The sequence below is a fragment of the Gracilinanus agilis genome, chromosome 3 (genome assembly GCF_016433145.1).
Source record: "Gracilinanus agilis isolate LMUSP501 chromosome 3, AgileGrace, whole genome shotgun sequence".
In the NCBI taxonomy this organism is placed as follows: domain Eukaryota; kingdom Metazoa; phylum Chordata; class Mammalia; order Didelphimorphia; family Didelphidae; genus Gracilinanus; species Gracilinanus agilis.
Genome location: NC_058132.1, coordinates 120,573,817 through 120,599,168, shown reverse-complemented (window position 1 = coordinate 120,599,168; position 25,352 = coordinate 120,573,817). Strand labels below are relative to the sequence as shown.

Below are 25,352 nucleotides of genomic sequence, written 5' to 3'. Positions count from 1 at the left end.
CCCAGTCAAGAGAGAAGAGAGCGAGAGGGAGGAGTTATAGAGCTTATAAACAATATGTGACCATGCAATGTAGTGGAGAGATTAAAAGGAATTCTGGGAAATACTGAAGGACTTCTGGGGGATGAAGTCCAGAGTACAAAATTCTAATTAATACATCCCCACTCCTTCATGGTCCTTTTGGGAGACCAGTCTCCCCAAAGGGATCATTTTAAACACAACTGACCTATAAATTGCAATAATTTGTGGATAAAAGGAAAATAAAAGAGAAAAAGAACAAAACCAATGATTGCTACATTCAGAAAAAGCCAGTTTGGGAGCATTCTCCTTTGGCAGAAGAGTATTCATTCCAAAAAAAAAATGCTTTCAACCCCCCATAGCTTAATTTAGCACATCCCAAAGTTCACTCTAGATCTTCTGGTGCAGCATGTGGTCTCTGCAGGCATCTTCATGGCACCTTCTGGATTCTTGGATGTAGCAAGTTTCTAATCCTAAAATTGTTCAAATTCAAATAAAAATTCACAATAACATAGTCGCCCCTGAGGAGAATAATAACAAACACAGGGATTACTCAGGGATGCATGGCTGAGTTATGAGGTATATGAATCAATTGGCAAAAGAAAATCAAAAACATCAATAAAAAATCCAAACAAAAGAGAAAAAATGTATTGTGGATAAAATATAAAATATCAAAAGTCTTATATCTAAAAAATCTAAGTAAAGGAAAAATACCTATAATAGGTCCTTGAATCAGGACCCAATTAAAGTGATGTATGTAATTATACACTTACCCAATCAGTAGCCAGGACTACAAAAAGTTTGCCACACTATGAAACACAGAAAAGGGACGAGATTATGGGAACCAGGATGGCAGCCATAGTGAGGTGCTTGATGGGGCTAAGGGAAGTCTGGCCTCTAACATATGTCAAAACATCTACAACCTTGAACCCCAAACAAGTTCAAGTCCTCTTGTCTTGGCTCAAAAATCTCATCAATCTCACTGGTATTGGTTGGTTTCTTTGACCTTTGTGCTCTCTAGGCACTATGCAGGTTAGCTTTGTACTTCTTTGGCACTGTGCAGTGGTTCTTTTTGTATTCCCTTCTTCTGGAATCAGACAGAATCATTAAGCAAAGTCCCATAATTTTTAAAATAATCAATGGCATTATTCTATAGTCTAAAGCTTTTTGGGTATGCAAGGACATTAGGGCTAATGGACATTTTAAAACTTACCCTAGTATAAAATAAAAAAAAAATTTTTAATACTGGTAACATATGCTTCAAGTCCAAAAAAGGTGAGAAAAAATAAAACTCAAATACTATATTGCAAATACAAGGAAAATATAATACAAAATGTTTTAAAAATCAAAAATATATAGCTTACAATCAATGACACACTGTGTCAGCCAAGGAGAGGTAGAATACAAAGGTTTCTCACCAAAATAATTTCCATTTCCTTTTTAACTTGGCCATGATCCATTGTGTGAGTGCAAATGATTTTCACAAAGTAACAAGTTTTATAAAACAGTAATACAGTAGATAATGCACATTCAAAGAAAAAATTCCCAAAATTCACAATAGCCCAGTTAATGACAATAGCAAACAAACCCACTATCATATTTCACATGAGTTTCTGTGTGACATTTTAAAAATCTATGAATTGATGGATACTTGTCACAAATTCTACAGGTGTAACAAATCTTTCAACCTTGGCAAAGATGTTTTTAACGAAGTCTTTTACTGCCATTATTTCAATATTTAGCAGAAGAGCCTAGAAAAAGCACAAACCTTTGCACTATTGATGAAAATCTTTTTGAGGTCTATAACATCACCATGAAATCTAGATTGTTCTGGTGGGAGTAGATTAAACTGAAGAGTTAAAATATTATGCATGCAGAAGCTTTTTTTGGCTTCCTGCTTTATATAAAACCTCTTTTGGTAGGAACTTCTATTTTGTTCCCATCCTTTAATTCAACATTCTATAATAAAGAATGTTGAATGATAGGTATACACATGTATACCTATCATTCCAGAAACTACTAGATATCTAAAATTATTTCTGAAGTCCCCTTAACATTAACTAAAATTCTTAAGTCATTAAATTCTCCAAAGGTTGTATATAGGTTATAACCAGTTTTTATGGAGTCCATCCATCATATATGTGACAATTAACAAATGCAAAAATGAAGAAAAGGCTGTATAAGCAACAAGTGACCTTGATGGATCAGGTGACAAGGATTTGTGCAGATTGACTATGGACTTGTACAATGATATTTTGTTCAATACAGTCATAGGGGAAGGGTACAAATAAAAATAATATAATAGAATATATCTAATAGGAAAAAACACAGTAGCTTAAAATAATTCAGTGTAGCAGAATAGCACTGATTAGATTAATACAGATAAACTTAAGAAAAAAATTAAACCTTAAAACAATCAGCAAAATAAGCAATGACAGGGTACAGGCAGTGAGTTCAAAAGAATCCTTTTCTACAATTCCAATAGACTTGTTCACTACTTGGAGAGGAAGCAAAAACTCAAAAAGTTAACATCAATATACTTCCAGATCTCTTTTAAGGTTACTTCCCCTCCCCCAGTATTTATTATCCATTTGCATTTTTTTTTGTTGGAGCTCTGAAGTTCCTCATAGTGAGGGAGAATTCTGCACTGAAAATAGTATGAAGGAACCTCAAATTGGATGTATTGTAGGGGCTGGACAGGCCCAAATGGCAAGGGGTGTGGGGAGATGAATTTCTCCCCTGAATATTAAGATTAGTCAAGCTAGGCATAAGGACCAGTGCACCCAGGAATAGTAGTAAGAAAAAACACTCCAAAACTTTGAGCTGCGCTAGCTCTGTAATGCTCTCTCAGAATGAGAGTTGTTTGAGATAGGCAGACCAGGCCATGCTTTGTAACAAGATTACTTCTTAAATAAAAGTTAAACAAAAAGAGACCCTGACTAGAAAGTAAAGAGACTTTTTTTTTTAGGGTTTTGCTAAGAGACTTGGAAGAACTATTCTTCTTTCCCCTCCTCCCTAGGGGCAAAACTCCTATGGAGAACAATAGGGTATTTGCATATGAAGGACTGGTTACCCCTGGTCAGGAAGAAAAAGGAAAAAATATCAATCAGGCTTATCCCCCAAATCTCTGACTTCAAATCTACTGATTTAGAACTATGTGCCCTCAAAAAAAATGGCATAGGAGTCCCCTTCCGGTGAAGAAAAATCCTGAGTTGCAAGTCTCTCTCTCTCAGGCAGGAACCCAGGGTCAACTTAAGAATCCAGCTTAGAAACTAGAAGGGTGTGTGGCTCAATAGTGTTGTTTTTTTTTTCTTTTTCCACGCTGTGTTCCTCTGCTGAAAAAATGGCTAGGATAGGCTGGAAACCCACATGGGGTTGGGGGGGTGTGGCCAAAGGGATTGGGGAATCTTACCCTTCCATGGGGAAAAAATTGCACAAACGAGCAGCAGGCTTATAGCAGCTGATCTGGTAGCAGGCAAGCAGAGGCTGCAGGCTGGGTGGGGCAGTGGCAGGAGGAGGGCTTACTCAAGCAGGAAGGCTGGCAGGCAAGCAGGTGGGCGGCAAAAAAACAGCAGGAGCACAGGTTTGAAAAAATTTATCTATTCTCTATTCTTTCTCAAAGACTTAAAAAAAATTTTAGAATTCTATCCCTTCTGGTTGCCATAAATGTAAAGATTAAAATTAATATACAATAACTATTATATTTTTAAAAGTTTATTAATAATAACTAAAGTAAAAAAACTAAGAGCTCCAGTTGTGAGAGAAGAGCACTAGAGAGAGGAGTTACAGAGCTTATAAACAATACGTGACCAAGCAACATGGTGGAGAGATTAAAAGGAATTCTAGGAAATACTGACGGATTTCTGGGGGATGAAGTCCAGAGTACAAAATTCTAATTAATACATCATCCATGACCTCCCTATACTGGTACAGCCTTCCTGCCAGTAGTGTGAAAGGGAAAAGAAGGGTGCTAGTGAGCTGGGGGTCCATGAGCATTAGATCCTAGGTTTCTGAGTTTTGTTTTGTTTTTTTAACCTTTTCTATTCTGGGTGATCTAGACCATGAAAATAGCTAAAGTTGCTTTATTTTGGGAGCACAATTTCTATTTCTGAGAAATTTCAGAGATCATGGGGATGAAGAAAATCTGGAACTTCACAGCTGTGAATTTTTTTAAAGTATTTTGATAGTTGGGTTTTAATGTAATTGTTTTCCTTTGTAACCCTATGCATTTTATATAATCATTTTAAAATATTATGGTAAGGTAGTGATGGAGTACTGTTTAGAGACCTTAGAGACTACAAGATTAAAATTAATATCCAATATCTCCAATATTACATTTTATAAAGTTTTATTAATAATCACTTGAAGTAAAGGAAATAAAAAGACTAAAGAAAAGCCTGAGTGAAGAGAAGTTTTCCCTACTGAGGTAGTGGGAGAAGAGAGAGAGAGAGGGCAGGGTTACAGAAACTTTATTTCCAAAACATAAGGATATACTGTGAGGATGAAAGTGGGATTCTGGGAAATGAAGTCCTATATAATAAAATTCTAATTACACAAGACCAAGTGACCAAACTATAACCTTTATGTAGCATGTAAGCCCCTCACCTTGCCCCAGACAGGGGAAGGAGGAAGTGCTCCACTGGGCTGCTGGGCAGAGGGGCAGGTGATGAGAGAAATGTCCTCAGGTGTGGTGGAGAGGGAGAAGTCCCCTCTGGCATGCTCTGGAAAGTGTGCCATAAATTCACCAACATGATTCTAAGGAGTCCACGACACTCACAAAAATTAAAAACCCCTACATTCAGTGGTCCATCCAAAAGTATCCTCCCCTCCCAAAGTGAACCTGTGGAGCCACTAGGTTCTAAGATAGATGTTTTTAAATTCCTAAATTATAGTGCTTTTTCTCTTTTCTTTCGAACCCCAGGAAGTTCTAATCTAACATGCACTATGAACCAAGAAAAGACATTATATTCCAAATTAAAGACCACAGCCACATTCTGTCAAGGTGACTTTTGTCTTCAACTCTTTTCATTGCAGAGAAATAGTGATGTGAGCAGAAAATCAAAAGGAATTGAAGAGGGGGTAAAAGAGAATATGGTTAACATATAACTTTCTGGAAAGTAGTCTCCTTTTTATTAGGCATTTATACCAACATATCTAATTATCCTGCACCAGGAAATCATCAGATCCGCTTTATAAAACACTCTACCCTTGGGGAAGTTAGGTAGCACAGTGGTTAGAGAACCAGGCCTGGAGTCAGGAGAACCTCAATTCAAATCTGACCTCAGTCCTCCTTAGTTGTGTGACCCTGGGCAGGTCACTTAACCTCTATTGCCTAGACTTTGCCACTGATTTGTTTTAGAATTGATACTAAGTCAGAAGGTAACAATGCTTTTTTAAATTTTCTACCCTTGAGATAGAGGGTTTGAGGTATTGCTCTGAGTCAGAAAATTTAGGGAAAAGGAGAACAGGACGTTTTAAAAATCCATATCAAAGTGAGCTGATCCTGTTTGACTTGGTCATTAGCTCTATGAGTCACCCAGTTGGTGTTGTCATCTGCCTTATGATAGAAGATGAGATTATATGTTGAAGGAAGTATACTACAGACTGTCTGGACAGATGGAGAGAAAGGGTGAAGCATTACTAAGTGATCACAGAACTGTCATGAATTTAAGAACTCTGATAGACACACTAACTCTAAAACTGTCTTCATGGAAATATACTTCCTTCTATCCTCCTTTCAATTGCCCTTCCCTTTTTAGCTATAAAATAAGGTGGGTTTTTTTTTAATCCTTACCTTTTATCTTAGTATCAATTATAAGACAAAAGTGTGGCAAATGGGGTCAATTGACTTTCCTAGAGTCAAACAGCTAGAAAGTGTCTGAGGCCAGATCTGAACCCAGTTCTTCCCAACTCCATGCCTGGCGCTCTATCCACTCTGCTACCCAGGTGCTCCTCATAGAATAAGTTATTTTTTTCCCATCAGGTCTCTCATATATCCAGAATAGAGGGACCATTAGAAAATAATATCTAGGTACCGTCTATTTCTCTGGAATCCACTTCACATCTTCATTCACTATCTCTACTCTCAAACAAGTCCAAGAAGATTTCCAGGGTTAACTTAATTGTGTGAAGTATGAATCAAACTTTCTTTGTATTTCAATCAGCAACTTTTAATTTAATCAACCAAAAACTGAAAACACCCCTACTTAACACTTTGTTAGCCAACAAGTAAAAACTTTCACAAGTCACTTACTTAAAGAGTTCACACCCTCAGAAACTCAATTGGTCAGAAACTTGTGAATCCTTTTGATAAGCGTTCACACCTTCAGAGGATGAGAGGTGTGAATCCCACAGACACTGCCCTGCCCTGCTCTCCTGGGCAGTGCTAGGCAATTTGTAAGCTATGATTAGCCCCTGTAAAGAGGGGAAGGGACAAAAAGTACTACAAAAGTCCTGATCTTCTGCTAGAGAGACTTCTACAAGCAGTCTTCTGGAGATAGTCTTTGGGAGGTCCTCTTCAGTCTGAATCTGGAGCTTGGAGGATCTTGGACTGGGACTGTGGCTTGGAGCTACAACTTTGGACTTGGGACCTTGGCTCTTGGACTGTTTCTTGGGTGAGTGAGTAGCTGGCCTTCCTTTCCTGATGTCTGGAGAGAGATTAGTTTTGGAGAGGCCTTCCCTTCTTGGAGGAGGCTGTGTGAGTGGTCTTCTGGTTGATGGTTAACAAGCCCTGCTGTGCTGAGCCAAGCACAGGAGTAATATTTAGTGTGATAGGTGTGATAGTGTGATAGAAGATAGACATCTTCTCTACTCTCTTTTTGTATTTTTCTACTTTCACTCTTTCCACCCTTTTGTAAATAAAAGCTATTAAAAGTCATTTTGACTTGAGCTATAATATTTTAAATTGGCAACCACAATGCGAATTTAGAATCTTCACATATTTAGTCAAACCCTTAATTTAATTCCTTACAAATGAATCTGATCTAGAATGGATCCAAGTGTCTTGTTAGTATACAGGATCTTCAGACCAACTATAGAGTGGATATGGAACCACATTTTGGTAGTAGAACTCAGTAAAACCCCAAAAATATTCACTTCAGTGCTGGGGAAGGCTGTGTACCAGGACAAGAGGAGTAGCCAAACCCTTACTAGGGCATCATGACTTCATACAAGGAGCAGGGATGAGTGACAGCTGGCTGCTCTGCCATTACTCCTTAGTTCCAAGTCACAGTTCCAGGACAGACTAAGAAGGGGATCTGCATTCAGGGAAGGCATACCAGAGTCAAAACTGGTTACAGATCCTACCCTGTGCACTGAACAAGAGACATCTTCAGAAGCAGGCAGCAGCAGTGTAGCTTCAACCTCCAGACACAGAGCAGGGTCTCAGTTAGGCTTCTAGCTCAGCCTGCAGAGCAATAATCTGGAAAGGATGATAGTGACTGAGTTCAGCAGCAGTCTACTACTAGTCAGACCCAAATCCAGGCTCAGGAACTTGCAGAGCCCAGATCAGAAAAGGACAAATAACAGACTTTGCTCTGGATGAGGACCCCTTAAGAACACTAAAAGTTTGCTGGTCATCAGCCTGAACTGTGCCTGAGAGCCTGGAACGACACAACTCATTATGCCCAGGAAAACATCAAAAGGACCAGCACATCATTTCCCTCCAAAAGTGTGCACAGCCTCTAGACCTAATATCAAGTTCAAATTCAGAAAGTAGACTGAAGAATGAGCACCAAAAGAAATTCACACCATAAAAAACTATTATCATGACAGATCTCCATCACCAAGACATCTACAAATAAACCTTAATGAAAAATAAAGCTTGGATACAAGTTCAAGTAGAATTCCTTGAAGAGATCAATCAAAAGTGGCTTTTTAAAAGTTTAATATATTTTTATAAATTAAATGAGAATGTGAAAAGAAAAAAAAATAGAAAAGAAATGAAAGCTATGGAGGAAAGAATTGGCATAAAAGGTACAAAACCCTAACCAAATATCAAACTTCTCCAAAATTAAAATGGAACAAATAAAGCCAATGAGACAGACTATGAGACAATAAGGAATATTAAAACAAAATCAAAAGACTGAAAAAAATAGAAAAAAAATGTATAGTATTGCAGAGCATGGAACAACTGACCTGAAAAGCAGATTGAAGGGGGAGATTTTAAGAATTATTAGACTACTTGAAAGTCATGAACAAAAAAAGAGTCTAGATATCATATTTCAATAAATTTTAAAATGAAATAACTCTAGGAATCTGAGGGTAAAGTAGAAATAAAAGGAATCCATTAGTCATCTTCTGAAAGAAACCCCCAAATGAAAACTCTCAGGAACATTAAAGGCTAAATCCAGAGATTCCAAGTGAAAGAAAAAAAACAACAATACAGTTAGCCAGAGAGAAAGGATTCAGATACCAATAAGCCACTATCAAGATCACAAATAATTTAGCAGGCACTATTATGTGGAGGACATGTATATATTACAGAAGGTGAATGATATAAGATTTCAACCAAGAATAACTAATCCAGACAAGTTAAGTACAATCCTAATGGGGAAAAATGAATCTTTAATGCAATAAAAGACCAGAGCTGAAAAGAAACTTTGAAATTTAAACACAGGAGTTAAGAGAAACATAAAAAAGTAAACACGAATGAAAAATGATACAAAACTAAACAAGGATAAATGACTTACATTCTAATATGATATATAATTAGAATCTGCTCCCCAGAAATTCTCTTTCCCAGCTTCCCATGTTCCTTCTCACATTATGTGCTAATGTGGGGAGGATATAAGTTTTGTATAGCCCTTCCTCTCTCTCTTTTCCCCTGATCACGGCTGGGAAAAGGGGCTTTATGCCAATCAGGAGAATCTACACACATGAGTTTACTTTTTGTCAGATAATTAGGTTTGAACTTCTATTTCTTTTAGTTTATTTTCTTTCTACTTCAAGTGATTATTAATAAACTTTATAAAATATGATACTTAGAGTTATGGATATTAATTTAAATCTTACAATGAGGAAATGATACATGTGTTCCCCCCCCCCCCAACTATATTATCATCAAGGGTCTTAGAGGGAGCTTAATTATACAGAAGGCCTGAGAGTAATTCTGTTATATCTTTTTTTTTAACCTTTACCATCTGTCTTAGAATCAATACTAAGTAGCTGAGATCACATTTGAACCCATATCTTCCCAACTCCAAGACTGGCACTCTATCCATTGCTCTACCTTGCTGCCTCAATTCTGTGATATTTAGATGATCTTAAAAGAAGAATGGAAAGAGAGGGGACGAGGAATACATTAGACAGGGAGTAGGAGGATGTGAAGGAAAGGAAGGTTAGGGAAAATTATCCCACATAATCAGGGTATGCATGAAGCAGTCTATGAAAAGGAGAAAGGGGTAGGGTGAAGTTGCTAACAATTGAACCTCACTCTCATCTGAACTAGTCAAGGAATAGAAGAATGTACTTGTATGCACACACAATGTAATGAAAATGGGGTAGCTTTAATAATAGGAGGCTATAAAGAGGAAGGTATGAGCCAGTCTCAGGGGCTATGGGCTTGAAATACTGAACGTAAATATAGCAAGGATCCTGCACCCAGGCTAGCAGAGAAATAGGGGAAACTCTCTCTTGCTAGGAACCAAACTCCTTTAAGTTGAATATTCTATAGCCCCTGGCCTGATAAGGAAGTGACTCCTATTGGTGTATGTAGGACTCAGACAGGAAGGGAAATATGGCATTTCCTGTTTAACAGTAATGAAGTTATTCCTGCTTTAGCACTTCAGAATGTTCAGGTAGCTGTCCCTGCTTGGCCCTAGATGAAGGTAGTGTAAGAGGGGAAAACTAGATATTTAAGGTATGGTTGCCAGAAATTGATTAACTCTATTTTAAAATAAAATAGACCCAAGTCAGGATGACTTTATGGTGATTTATTTACAATTAGGAAGGTTGAAGGTAGGGAAATTGAGAGAGAGAAACTGGCCCAGACCAGGTAAGAATTTAGAGGCCCCAGCAGAGGGGCACAGAGGTTAATTATACAAGGCTTCTAGCCACAAGGCCTTTTACAATTAGAGAGGCAAGAAAGGCCTCCTTAAGGCTAGAGCCTCCAGAAATGCCAAGGGAAGAGAAAGAGAGTCAGCCTAACTTACCCACGTGACAATTCAAAGGGAAGCAGTCAGAGGTCCCACCAGAGATCCTTCTACACCAAGTTCAGAACGCCAACCCCTCCAGAGGAAGTTACCATCATATTTAAAAGATAGCATCTTTTGTCACTTCCTGCATCCACCTTCAATTTCAAGTGGTCAAATGGCAGCTTCAACACTGTTTTGGGACTGCCCAAAGAGCAGTCCCTTGTTTTTGATTTGTTACTATCATTCTAAGTTGGGTGGGGTGACATTATTTCTGGTGGCTAGAGTCTAAACAATGAATGAGGATGAGCTAATTCCATTTACACAGTAGGCAATAACAACACGTTCTAAGATTAAAAGCTAAGGGGGTTTATTGATAATGAGACATAGGTGAAAGGGATTGGAAGGAGGGTTAGGTAAAATTAAGAACTAAAGGACAGTTAACTTCTCAGACTTGGGTTTAAAATGCTGAAAGGTCTTTCTTGTATGCTCCTCTGCTGACCCAGGGTGGACAGCCCTGGGTCAGAATGATGTGGTCTCTTTGGTGATAAATAAATCATTCTCTTGCATTGCCAGATGTGATGTTAATATTTGGCCTGCAGTTAGTTTGATCCTACCTAGCCTATGGAACTACCCACATTCCTGCTCCCTCCACCCTGGGTTCCCAAACCCAAAAAGGGAAAAAAGGAAAAGTGACCCAAGTCAGGGTCTACAAGCTCTTTTATACCCTGGCTTCCAACTGCCAGGTGGCACAAGCCCCCTGGTTCATGCCAGGTTCTATATTCTAACTAGGGCAAACTGCCAACTTGCCCCATTAAAATATGCATATTACAACACACATACACACATTTTGTCACAGAAATACATTTTATTAAACAAGGAAACAAGAGAGAAAGGAGAGAAACATTAAGAGAGAATTAGAGCCTTAGCTCATTGTGTTTAATCTAAGGTGTCATATTTTAGGAAGGACATTGGAGAGCTATAGCAGGTGGTACAGATAATAACCAGGTTGATAAGTATTCATTTGCCCGGGATGCTCTTTGGTTGTGATTTTCAGGTAGTCCAATAATTATTAAATTGTCTCTCCTGGATCTATTTTCCAGGTCTGTTGTTTTATCAATTAGGTGTTTCATATTTCCTTGATTTTTTCATTCTTTTGATTTTGTTTTATAGATTCTTACTGCCTTGTGATATCATTCACTTCTAATTGCCTAATTTTAATTTTTAAAGACTGAATTTCATCCCTTATTTTTTGATCCTCCTTTTCCTTTTGATCTATTTTTCTTTGTATGTCATTGTTTTTATCTTTTACTTTCTTTGCCTTGTTTTTGAGCAGGTCAATTCTGGCTTTTAGTACACTATTTTCTTGTTTTAGTCCGTGTGCTTCTGTTTCCAGATGCCCTATTTTGCTTTTTAAGTTATTTTCCCAGTTTTCTTCAAAATCTCTTAATTTTTAAAAAAATTTTTTTTAGTTCTTCCAGAGCCTGAGCCCAATTTGCTGGAGTTTCTGAGTTTTTGCTTGCTATTCTTTGGTTCTCCTCTGTTCCATTTGTTCTTTGTTCATTACCTGAATAGAAGCTCTTGATTGTAATTTTTTTTTCTTTTTCTGTTGTTTACTCATATTTGTCCCCCTCCTTATTGGCTGCATTCTTTTTCCTCTGTTTATTTGCTGGATCTGTGAGTTGTTTGGGCTTTTCTTCCCTAAAAGGGCTTCTTCTCCGTTCCACTGATTAACTGGATTAGGCTGATCAAATTGACCTATTGCATTAATGTGCCCTAAGGCCAAATCTTCCCCAGTTGCTGGAAGAAGCTAAAGGTGAACATAAAGGTAAAAGTGTGGAGGCTGAAGTAAGTCACCTTTGGGTCCTCCTCTCTGCCAGCCACCTCCCTACCAGCCACCCAGTCAGAACCCTGAGCTTCCCATGGTGGTACCAAAGTATTCTGTTGAGGTTGCAGCCTTCAGCCTGGGATCCCAGTCAGCCCCTGTGGGTCTCAGTGCAGTAGGTGGGGGAGGGGTGTTGGATCTTTCCCTTATACCCAATAATTCAACTTTATCTGTACACCTTTCAGGTTGAATCAAGTAGGAAAGACCAGTGGCTCTATATTGTTGTTGAGTTTAGCTTTCTCTATTTTGTGCATGTGTTCTTATGATTAGATCTGTGAGTTTGAGCTTTTCTGCCCCCTAGAGGTTTCTTCTCTGTACTATTTATAAACTGGATTAAGCAGTTGAGCTGATCTACAGAACTGAATCTGCCCTGAGTCCAAAATTTCCAGAGGCAAAAGCCTAATATGGAGGTGTGGTGGCTGAAGACTACGATCAGCCTGTCCTTTTCTCTGCTTCTCTCCTCCAACTGCCTCCTTGCCAACTGTAGTCAGAGCCCTGAGTTTCACATAGTTGTAGTAGCAAGGCACTGTGTCCTAGTTGGAGCCCTCACCCTGAGATCCCACCTATCATTCGAGTTTCAGCACAGTAGGTGGGAGAGGGACATTGGGACTTTTCTTCTTTTCCTTAAACCCAAGAATTCAACCTTCTCTGCATACCTTTTAAGTTGAATTGAGCAAGAGAGTCCCACAGCTCTGTCTTATTATTGGATTTGGTTTTCTGTCCCCTTTGAAGCACTTTGTTTTTGATTGGTGTAGAAGGGTTTTTGCAGAGGAATCAATTTTTGCTGCTTTTAAACCATCATCTTGACTCCACCCTTCGCTGGATGATCTTATTACCTTTTCGTAGATTCAACTACAATCTTTTAGCAAATTACTTCTATATCTTCATTTATAGACTTCATTTTCTAGTCTCTCATGACTGGATTTCATGTCTCTTTTGGAATCTTCTCAAACTCAATGGGCTCAAAACCGACTTCCTTATCTTTTCCCCATAAATTCACCTCTGGGTTCTCTATTTCTGTCAAGAACACCAACATTCCTCTAGTCACCCAAGTTGATGACCTAGAATCATCTTTGACTCTTTATTCTCAATCCCTCAATATCCAATCACTTACCAAGTCTTGTCGATTACAACTCTAAACACTTTTCAAATTCAAAACACTCATTCCGCTTACACCCCAACTAAGCTAGTTCAATTCCTTATCACCTCTCATATGAACTAGTTTAATTGCTTCCCAATTGGTTTCTCTATACCCAACCACTGTGTAATCAGGAAATGTTGTGTTATTTATAAGAAAAAGCAATGACCAGTGTATCTGAATCACAGATTTCCTGGAAATGAGTAAGAAGCATAAGACTGAAAAAGTAGAAAAGAGCCTTGTTATGGAGGGATTTAAATGCCAAGAAGGAGATTTTATATTTTATTCTAGAGGTAATAATGAACTAATTGAATTTATTGAGTAGGAAGGGACATGGTCAAATCTATACTTCAGGAAGATTACCTTGACATCTGAGTGGAGGATGGTTGGAGGGGAGAGTCACAAAGCAGGGAGATGAAACAGAAGGCTATTGCAATAGATCAATCATAAGGTGCTAAGGGCATGTACTGGGGTGTTAGCCATGTGAGTAGAGAGAAGGGGATATATGCAAGAAACATTGTGAAGGTAGAAATGACTTGTCAATAGATCAGATCTGTGAGATTAATATGTGTGAGGAATTAAGGATGACATTAAAGTTTTAAGTGTAGATATTTGGAAGGTTGATGGTAATTTCTATATTAATAGGAAAGTTGGAAAGAAGACAGAGTTTTTAGGGAAAAATAATGAGTTCTGTTTTAGGCATGTTAAACTTGAGAAGCCTATCTGGGCCTGGCATTCAAGAGATACTAGGACTAAATATATAGATCTAAGAATTCTATGTAGAGATAATTGAATCCATAGGAACTGATAAGATCATCAAAAGAGAAAGAGGAAGATGAGAAGAGAGCTCAGAGAGAGACTTTGGGAATGCTCATGGTCATTGGAAATTACTTAGAGAAAAATCCAGCAAAGACAACTGAGAAAGAGTGATTACATGCTGTCACAATAACCTAGAGATGAAAGAGTATTCAGGAAGAAAGAGTGATTAATAGCATCAAAGGCTTCAGACAGGTCCAGAAGGATGAGGATTGAGAAAATGCCATTAGATTTGTCAATTAAGAAATCATTGGTAACTTTGGAGTTTCAGGTCAACAATGAGATTAAAAGTCATGTTGCCCAGGGTCTAGAAGCAAATGATAGGGAAGGAAATGAAGACACAGCTTTCTTAAGGAGTTTAGCTGAGAAAGGGAGGAGAGACACTGAATGGAAATTAGCAGGGATTTCCAGATCAAGTTAAGGTTTTTTAATGTTGGGGAGATATAGCCATGTTTCACCTAGATTTTCCCTGGCTTCCTTAAAATCTCAATTAAAATACCATCTTTTGTAGAAACCCTTTCCCAATCCCTCTTAATTTTGGTGTCTTCCTTTTAATTGTTTCTTATTTATCCTATATGTAGCATGTTTTGTAGGTATTTGTTTATGTGTCATTTCTTCCCCATTCAATTGCAAGCTTCTTGTTCAGAAAATTTTTATTTTTTTATTCCCAAGGATTGTACAGTACCTGGCACATATTATCTATTTAATAAATGTTTATTTATTGGTCAATTAATATTTTTAGACATCAAAGAAGGAGCCAGTAGATAGGGAAATACTGAAAATCATAAAAAATAGGGATGATAGTTGAGACAATCTGCTGGGGAAAACAGGAGGATATTGAATCAATCATGCGTGCAGAGTGGTTTGCATTGGTAAAGAGAAGGGCTAGCTCTTCATGTGAGACAGAAGTGAATTTCGTTTAGTAAGAGAATGTCTGAGTGACATGAGGAAGAGGAGGAAGAAGAGGAAATTGGAAACATTCAGCAAATTACCTAAATTTTTATTAGTGAAGTTTTAGGCTTAGGTCCTTAGATGAGAGAGGATTGGAGTAGGGTGAGGTGCCATGGTTGGAATAGCCTTTCTGGTGAGTAGCTTAGCAAATTGACTAGGGAAATGAGAATAATTGTTTTGCTATATTGAGGATCCAGTAGAGATTATGAAGTGCAAATTTTTAGTGATTCTTATCAGCTCAGTTTTCTTTAAATTTTCTCCAGCTCCATTCATAAGCACATGAAAAAGAACAAAGGAAGCAGATGGTGAAAGTAATTCATAGTTGACATTTGGGAAGACGTGATCATCTGTAACACAAGGCATCAAGGGATTTGAGTGTGTAGGATAGTATAGAATTGAACTGATCACCAAAGGGTCAAGCTAGAAAAGGAAGGAGATTGTTGCTAATATTAGAGTTGTTAGTCTGTGAAAAATCTGGAGTGGAGCAATTGGAGGTCATAGTAAGGACAAAGAATAGGATTAAAGGTTGTGAGATAGAGAGAAAGATAGAAGAATGACTTTTAAAATTATAAGATAAAGGAATTTCAGAGTTTATGAATTTGGAAGTGGAACATTTGGGGGGGTAATGGCAAGATTAAGGGTATGGCCAGAATCTGTATGTATAGCTGACAAAGAGTGAAGGAGTAGGTCATAGGAAATGAGTAAATTGATAAACTGAGAAGTTAGAGTATTTGAGGAAGCAGCAGTATTTATGTTAAAGTCCCCTAATATGAGGACTGGAGTTGAGATGGAAAGAAGACTGAGCCAGTCAATGAATTGACAGAGGAAGGAAGGAAAATGCCCCGGAGATCAATAGACAGTGGCCAATGGGATCTCTATTAGGTAGCAAATTTAAATAGCTTAGAACTCAAAAGAGCATTTCTGAGTAATGGTAGTTTTGGAAAAGTCTAGAAGGGATGAGAAGGAGAGAAAGGGAGCAAGCAGTTGGGGAAAGGGAATGGAGTTTTAACTTCAGCAGCAGGAGAGTTCATAATCATGGCAATAAGGAGGACTCAAGGGGGTGGGACTATGTTAACAACTGAGGAAGTCTAGGTAACGTATTCATACTATAGGGAGGTCCATTGAAGGAGGCAGTTAGATTATTCAAGATCCAGGCTTGTCGTATATGGTGATGCTATGTCCTTTGAGGCTCAGGAAGTCTATCTCACAGCAAGCAGAAGCAGATAAATGTACAATCTATGCCATCAGGAGATACAAGGTACTACTAGCAGCAGTGCAATGATCCAGACAATTCTGAGGGACTTATAAGAAAGAACGTTAACCACATTCAGAGAAAGAACCGTGGGAACAGAAATGCAGAAGAAAAACACAGGAACAGTTATGTGGTTTGATAGGTATATGATTGGAGATGTTGATTTTAATTGATCACTCTATTGCAAATATTAATAATATAGAAATAAGTTTTGAACAATGATACATGTAAAGCCTAGTGGAATTGCTCATTGGCTCTGGGAGGGGGGAGGGAGAAGGGGAGACATAAAACATGAGTCATGTGACCTTGGAAAAATATTCTAATTTAATTAATTAAATAAAAAAAATTTTTAAAGGAGACACGAGGTAGCTAAAGAAAGTGGGTCTGGTTTTGGAATGACCTCTGAAAAACTGGAGAAGTCTCTGAAAAAAGACAGGCTAAAAGGTGGGCTACCCCCTAGGCTGACTAGAAAGACCCTAAAGGAGAAAATGTAGTCTAAGAGGCAGGTGATAACATGACAGACTTATTCAGAGTTCACATAATTTCTGTTTTCATTATGAAAAATATTCTATTAGAAATAACAAGAGTGAAATCGGCTATCTTAGGAGGTCGTAGGTTCTTTACAGTGCAGATTTTCAAATGGATACTGAATGGTCACTTGCTAGGGAGGTTATAAAAAGAATTCTTGATTAGTTATTGGTTGGACTAGATCACTGATTCCCAAAGTGGGCACCACTTCCCCCTGGTGGGTGCTACAGCAATCCAAGAGGGCGGTGATGGCCACAGGTGCATTTATCTTTCCTATTAATTGCTATTAAAATTTTTTAAAATTAATTTCCAGGAGGCTAAGTAATATTTTTCTGGAAAGGAGGTGGGAGGCCAAAAAAGTTTTGGAACCACTGGACTAGATGAACCTTCGAGGACCTTTGCACCTCTGTGGGCTTTTTAAAATACCTACCATAGTATAGTACTACACAGAGCATTGAGAAGGATAAAAATGGAATATAAAATACAGTCCCTACTTTCTAGAAACTTGTCATTAGGGAGTCAAGACATATAAACATTAAATAATTAAGTAACAATGCAAGGTTGAGAGCTCACAAGTATGATACGGATTGGCCCATAATCAAGAGTCCAGATTTAGAAGAATCAACAAAGTAGGTAAAGGAAGACTAGTCAGAGACATAAGTAGAGAACCATCCAGATTGTAGAATATCATGAAAGCCAGGGGGGGAAAGTTAGATTATTAGATGGTATAGGACCAGTCTAACATCTAAGGAGGGGAGACAAGATCATCTCAGCATTTATCTCACATTGTTTTCTTCCTTCTGTGGCCTCCAGGTGAAACTATTACACTTAATACAATTTACGATTCCCATTGAACATTGAACTCTTTAGTTAAATTAGTTACATTTTGGAAATTAAATTAAAGAACATTTCTCCTTAGGGGATCTATAGCTGAAAAATATCCAGGTGACAGGAAGTGATCAGAAAATACAGCCTCCTTTATATCTCTAGATGCTTGGATCATCAGTTTATTTCCCCCCAATTAAGTGGAGAAAAATAAAAAAATCATCATGCAAACTGCCTGTCAGGAATATTGTATAAGACGGGAAATCAGACTATATGATTCTAATTTCTCTTCCAATTAGGATTTTGTGTCATTTCTTTAGCTACTGCTATTTCAAGAAGAAAAGGTATTTCTATTATCCAATTGATCTTCAAAATTTCTCAGAGGCAGCTAAGAGACTCAGTGGACTGAAACCCAAGCCAATCCACAGAAGGTCTTGGGTTCAAATCAAGCCTCAGACACTTCCTAACTACTGATCCCAGTGGGCAAGTCACTTAATCCCCATTGCCTAGCCCTTACCTCTCCTGCCTTGGAACCAATTGATTCTAAGATAGAAAGTATGGGTTTCCAAAAAAAAGGAACTTCTCACAAGTAATCCTCTCTCTGCATTCTCTCTGAAGAGTTTCATTTTGTTGGAAGGCAAGAACTGAACACTTTTTGACATTTTTGAATATCTATGAAGAAAAGGAGAATTCAAGAAGCAATAAAAAAATGATGAGAGGTCCTCAAGCTCAAAGCCGTGGGTAATAGTGGGGACCATACATTTCTAAACCTAGCCCAAAGTGTGACCCTTAACATCACCATAATTGAGGCAATCTCCCAACTTTTTTTTTTAACTGGACCCATGATTTCATTAGTATAACTACTCATGAAGAAATTCCCTCTCCCAATATAGATATGTAGCTATTCCTTCACTTGTGGTCCTAGAGAGTGCTTTTGGTACTGAGACTATGAGTGACTTGCCCAGAATCATACGGCTCATATATGTCAGAGATAGAACTTGAAGAGGACTCCTGGGAAGAGTAGCCTTGCCAGCTAGAAGGAGAGACTAAAGGTTCCTGAACGGCAGGAGCTACATGCCACATGGGAGCTTGGAAACACTGGTACTCTGTGGAGAAGAGCTCAAGGTACAGGCATGTAGCATGAAGCGTGTTGCAAGAAAAGGGTGCTGTTACCCTGGATTGACTATGCTAGTCAGCCACTGGAGCTTTGTCTGGCTCACTGATCCTCCTAAAGCATTATCTGCTTAGGGGCAGGCAGGTAGTACAGAGGACAGAACACCTGGAGTCAGAAGGACCTGGGTTCAAATGTGACATCATATACTTCCTAGCTGTGTGACCTTGGACAAATCACTTCACCTCAACTGGCTAGACCGTAATGCTCTTCTATCTTAGAATCAATACAATGACAGGTTGGGGTTTTTTGTTTGTTTGTTTGTTTGTTTGTTTGTTTTTTTAAAGAGGCAATCTGCTTGAAAAGAACTTGCCATCTGGAACTGGAAGAACATTGTACACAGTGACAGCAACATTGTACAATGATCAACTGTGAAAACTTGGCTACTCTCAGTAATGCAATGATCTGGAACAATCCTGAAAGGCATATAACGGGGAAGGCTATTCCCCTCCAGAGGAAGAATTGTTGGAGTTGGTTGGATGGGGATCAAAGCATACTATCTTTCATATCAACGTATTTATGGTTTTATTTCGGGGTGTTGGCTTTGTATGAGTGTGCTCTTACAACAATGACCAATATGGAAGTGTGTTTTGCATGATAATGCATGTATGGCCCAGACCAAATGGCTTACCAACTCTGAGTTGGGGGAGAGAAGAGAGGAAAGGAGACGGTTTCGATCTTATAATTTTGAAAAACATATGTTGAAAATCAGTATTACAACGTAACTGGGGAAATAAAATATCTTTGAACTTAAAAACAATTTTAAATAAAGAAATAAAATAGACAAAAAGAAAAGAACTTGCCATTTGCTTGAAGATGCCTATCTTATAGCACTGTTGGGATCTGGTTCATCTATCTACTCTCTAGTTTCTCTATCTTCCTCCTATCTGGAGAACCAGCATCGTTACCCTTTTGGAACTACATAACCTTTTTTAAACATTGTGTATTTATTGTTTGTTCTTTTATAATAGATTTTGTTTCAGAATGAAAATATGTTAACTTTTGCTGCAGTGTTTGCTATGAAGAAATGGTTAAAGGAAAAGGCAGTGGCTAGTTAGATTTTTTTTCCAGAGGGTACTAAGGGTCATAGGTCTCCACTTAGTGACTAGTCTGGGGATTCTGATCTTATGAATTTTATTAATATTTGGCATAACTAACTCCCCAAAAGAGCAAGGAGAAAGGGCAAATATGAGATTATAAGAACAATATCTTGGACTTGAAAGGGAAAAAAAGGTTTTTTTATTAAGCCACACAAAGTAAGGCTTCAATAGAATCTTGGATTTAGAACTAGAAAGGACTGTAGGAGTTATATGGTACTCTGGCCATTTTCCTATAATGCTATTGGGCTCCACTCTGCCTCATATCCAACACTCCTGCTCCTCCCCTAGTGCCCTGAGCTCCTAATTGGTAAGAGTTTACCCATATTAAGATGTACCATGATGTATTCCAGACAGCTATCTCCAACAGTAACTCCATTAGAAAGCTAAAGTTTGTGATAAGTCAACTAGAAGTCCAAAAGGTCATTGAGGCTAGACTAAAGATGGCCTTGCATTGGCCTGATGGGTTTGAAAATGTTTGTAGGGAGCACAAAGTCATTGTTTTAGGGAAATGTTGATGTTCCTGATCCAGAACTCTATGAACTTACACAGCATCAAAAAATTTTGAAAAGAAAAGCAAGACTGAAAACGCTTTAATTTGTAAACAGTGAAATTAAAGAACTAATTGGGAGGCTGGTTGTTTGAGGGTAGGGGATGGGGGAGGATTGTTTTTGTTATTTGTTGAAGAAATGCAAATGAGAGTAAATTATTATGGAAAAAAATGTAGGGAATTTCTGGATTGATAAGCAGTTATATCCAAACTTACTAATGATTAGTTGTTTCCACCAGCTTTTATTTTTTTAATTAAAGGTTTTTCCCCCATTTACAAGAATTCTCGCCTTACCACTTCCCCCTTCCTACTAGAAAAAGAAAAAAAAAGAGAAAAAACAAAACCTTGGTTACAAATATGCATAGTCAAGCAAAACAATTTCTCATATTGGCCATTTCCAAAAATGTATTTATTTTTTATATTTAAACCATCACTTCTCAGTCAGAAAGGACTTAGGGCTCTTCATTATTGGCCCACTGGAACAGTGGTTGATCATCATGTTGTTCAGGTTCTTAAGTCTTTCAAGGTCACTCAGTTTCCTTCATTCTTAGTCAACAATGTTTCTAGTTAGTCAAGATTCCTTCCTCTGTCCATTCACTTGCATAGTGTAGAGGCAGAGCTGTTTTCGGGACTGAAGAAGTCTCTCTAGGGCCAATTGGGCTTCTTTTAGCCCCTCACCTGTAAGGGCACTGCAGCCCCGAAGCTCCCAGCATCGGTCATTGAATCGTTCGAGCTGCATCCTATCCCTAATCTCCAGCAGAGACAGGGCGCCTGGCACCTCCTGCTTATTGGCTAAGACCAAGAAAGGGACACCAACCATATGAGCATTATTCAGGACATTTTCCAGCTCAACCGTAGCCTCAGGCAGCCGGTCTTCATCTGTACTGTCCAGTACATAGAGGAGGGAGTCAGTATCCTCTAGATAGTCCTTCCAGCTGGACCGGAGTTGGTCCTGACCCCCTATATCCCACAAAGTCAGGGCCCCATACTTTGATGCCTCCAAAGACTCCACATTAAAGCCCACAGTAGGGTAGGTCTCCACTTGTTGGTTACTCTTCAGTCTGTAGAGGAGAGTGGTCTTGCCGGCAGAATCTAGGCCCATTATCACCACCCTGGGTTCCTCCTTATGCTGAGCTTTGAAATTTAGGTTACCCATCTTGGCCACTGGTTAAATCCTAAAGGGGAAAAAAATGCCAGTGGTAATTGACTGTTCCTTTCTAGATATTGGGCACTTAGGGTCACAACCTGGCTCCAACCTGTCCTTCCAGTCTAATTATCCATACACTCATCTTCCAGTCAAACTGGACTAGTTGCTATTCCCCTCTTCATGACATCCCCTGTGTCCTGCTCCTATTTCTTTCCTTAGATTGTACCCTCATACTTGAAATATTTTCCCCCCTTGCCTCCCTTAGTTCATTTCAAGACTCATTTAAATAATATGCCTAGGGGTGAGATAAAGCTCCCTACTTTCTTGATAGATGATTCTATATTTATTTTACATATATTTTGCATTGATTTAATCTGTATACATGCCAGCTTTTGTTTCTCCTTTTGTATCTCCAGTGCTAACACAGTACCTGGCACATAGTAGGCAGTAGGCACTTAATATATGCTTGATGAATTGAATTGACCTTAGCAAGTGCATAGAATGATTTGTACCCCCAACATAACAAGATCTTCCATAATTTCACAATTAGAAAAAATGATCTAGACCGGAATCTAGGTTTGTTGAAATGACTCCCCAGAAAAAACATATGATAGATCATGTCGTGTGATGGGGATATGATGGGGGTATTGGCATTAAAAGATCACTCTATTGCAAATATGAAAATATGGAAATAGGTTTGAACAATGATACATGTATAACCCAATGGAATTGCTTGTCAGCTCCAGGAGCGGGGAGGGAAGAAGGGTGGAAAAGATCATGAATCATATAACCAAGGAGAAATAGTTTAAATAAATAAATAAATTATAAAAAGAAATGACTCCCCAGGATCAGGAAGTTGAGGATATATCACTTGAATTCAAATCTCCCACTGAGCCAATCTGATCTCTGCCGATGAATGTCTCAAAGGGAAGGAAAGACCCAGAACCAGTGAGTCAACACTCACTAGCATTTATTTCTTCAGAAAATTGCTTCATAGAAGAGTAAGTGCCTAAACCTCTTCCCCCCCACCAACAAAAAGAAATATAGTCTGTCCTGCCATTCGTTAGCAATAAAAGCAAAAAGGCAGATGTCATTATTTATTATATGGTTGTGATAGCATTAGTTAGTGAAAAACACTGAGTAGAAACTTCTGTTCTTAGTGCCCTATTGATGCTAACTTCTGCTTTGCTCCTTAAGCTCAAACTCTGGGAAACTCCTGGGTTCATTAATCAGAGTGAAAGAGAAAGCCCAAACACCACCTTCTGCTCCTTTCCTAACTTTCCCTATGCGGGCTAATGCAGACAAAGTTTCCAACAAACACTATTAGCTTATTGACAGAGGGAGAAGAAATGTATACCCCAAATGATGTGAATTTTCCTTGACTCTGCTACTTACTTCTTACTACTACTAACTACTACTACTTCTACTACTATTCCCATCACTACTACTATTACTACTACTACTACTTCCACCACTACTCCCTAGTCCTTCTTACTCCTCCCTACTCTTCACTACCACCACCACCACCACCACCACCACCACCACTACTACTACTACTACTACTACTACTACTACTACTACTACTACTACTACTACTACTACTACTACTACTACCACTACCACTACTACTACTACATACTCCTCCACCTTCTGTCAATAACCTTGGACAAATCATAACCTTTCTGGACTGTAGTTTTCCCATCTCTAAAATGAGAAACTGGGCAAGATGACTCCTTGATTCCTTCCAGTTCTAAGTCTATGCTCCAAAGAGTCTCTAATCACAAAAAACAACTTATTTGAAAATTATTGAAATTGAAACTTATTCCCTCTCTGACCTTGAAAAAATTCTTTAATTTTCCTGGGCTTCATTTTCTTCCCCTGAAAAAAAATTATAGGGGTAGAAAGTTTGTTCTAGATAGCCTCTGAGATCCCTTGCAATCCTAGGTCTATGAATCCTAGGGATGTTTTTTTTAAATAATTTAAAATTGATTTTTTGTTTCTTATATCACCATAGATATCCCAAGTATTTCTCTCTTCCCATTCCAGAGAACCATCCTATGTGACAAATAGTATTTTTAAGAGGGGGTGGGAATCACCATAACTGATTAATACATTGGAAAATTCTGAAAATATGTCCAATATATAACATAGCAAGTTTCTGTTGGAAGGTGAGGCTTATCCCCAATAGACTGAGTTAGTAGAACTGCTAAAAAGCCTTTGACACCAACAAGCAGCTCCATTTACTAGCCTAGTGATCCTGGGCAAGACACTCCACCTGTCTTATCCTCAGTTTTCTCTTTTGTAAAATTAAGGTAATGATAACAGCTATCTCACTGGAGTGTTGTGAGGATCCAAGGAGATAACATGTGCAGAGGAACTATTCCATTGCCTTTGAGAAGAAACAAATGGCAAATACTGAGTAGCTATGCCTTTCTCCTCAGTCCCTGACCACCAGAATAGACAAATAATAAAAATTACCTCCATCTAGTTAAGCAGTAAAGGGCAATTTCTCCTCCGGGCTTCAGTTTCCAGTCTCCCATGGAGTCAATCTGATCTCAGCCAGTGAATGTCACAAACACAGGGAGGGAGAGACCTAGAGCAAGGTTTAAGGAAGTGTGTGTGGTCACTCTTGCTACTGCTCTATTTCCTTTTCACTGGGGTGGGGGTGGACCAGTGTGGCAATTTTGCAGCCTCTCAGTGAGATAAGGATTGTTTTTTTCCCTTCTCTTCTGGCCCTGCCTCAGAACTGACACAAGGGACTCCTGTATTCATGGGCTCTGGAGGGGATGCCTCATGCAAGCTACTCATGCAAGATCTTATCATCAGATGCTCCTGTATCCTAGCAACTCGGAATCCAAAGGCTGGAAAGAGAGTCCTGCTGGTGTTCATTTTTCTGTCTTCTGCTTGTCTTCATATAATCTGTGCAGTCTTGGCGTGTGGATCTATTATGAAGGTCCTGAGTGAGAACTGTCGTCCCTTTTCCCATTTTATCGAAGCCCTACAGTCTTTTTCTCATCTGTAGGGATTCTTTCACTAGCTTAGATGTATGCGCTTAGGTGGTACAGTGGTTAGGACTCTCCCAGGACTTGCAAATAAACCTGAGTTCAAATCAAATACTTACTAGTCATGTGACCCTGAGTGAATCACTTGAATACTGTTTGCCTCAGTTTCCTTGGCTGTAAAATTGGGTTCATAATGCCACCTGCCTCCCAGAGGATCAAATGAGATAATATTTATAAAGCACTTAGCACAGTATCTGACACATAGGTAGGTACATTTATTAAAATGCTTGTTCTCTTCTTTCCTTCCCCCTCTTCCTTTTCCCTATTTCCTTATCTGTAAAATATGGATAATGATAAAAGCACCTTCCTCCCAGAGTTATTGTGCAGATCAAATGAAATAAAATATGTAAAACTTTGGAAACCTTAAAGGACTATATAATGCTAGCTACCATTATTATATGGGCAGGTAGGTGGTTCAATGGATAGGAGGCACCAGGCCTGGAGTCAGGAAGATCCATCTTCCTGAGTTTAAATCTGGCCTCAAATACTTCCTAGCTACCTGACCCTGGGCAAGTCACTTACCCCTATTTGCCTCACTTTTCTCATCTATGAACTACACAGGAGAAGAAAATGGCAAACCATTCCAGCATCTCTGCCAAGAAAACCCCAAATGGAATTTCCAGGCCCGGTTCTTTATCCACTGAGCCACCTAGTTGCCCCCCACCCCATCCCACCCTCCACACATATAGTAGACTCTTAATAAGTGTTCATTGATTGATTGCTCCAGATCCAGTGCAGCCCTAGGGGCATGAGCTGTACAGGGCATGTCACCTCTCACACTGGCT

At 38.7% G+C, this 25,352-nt stretch overlaps 1 protein-coding gene across 1 annotated transcript; it reads right to left on the bottom strand.

Moving 5' to 3' along the window:
• Positions 1–20,348: 20,348 nt before the first annotated feature.
• Positions 20,349–24,086, bottom strand: ARL11 (ADP ribosylation factor like GTPase 11). Its single transcript, XM_044666043.1, has 2 exons — positions 23,984–24,086; positions 20,349–21,533 (listed from the first exon to the last, which is right to left on the bottom strand). Exon 2 carries the CDS (start codon positions 21,512–21,514, stop codon positions 20,930–20,932), a length of 585 nt encoding a protein of 194 aa, XP_044521978.1. The 5' UTR covers positions 21,515–21,533; positions 23,984–24,086; the 3' UTR covers positions 20,349–20,929.
• Between the last annotated feature and the right edge of the window lie 1,266 nt (positions 24,087–25,352).

Coding starts and splice junctions, on each gene's coding strand:
- ARL11 (XM_044666043.1), bottom strand. CDS start 21,514: ATGGGTAACCTAAATTTCAAAGCTCAGCATAAGGAGGAACCCAGGGTG.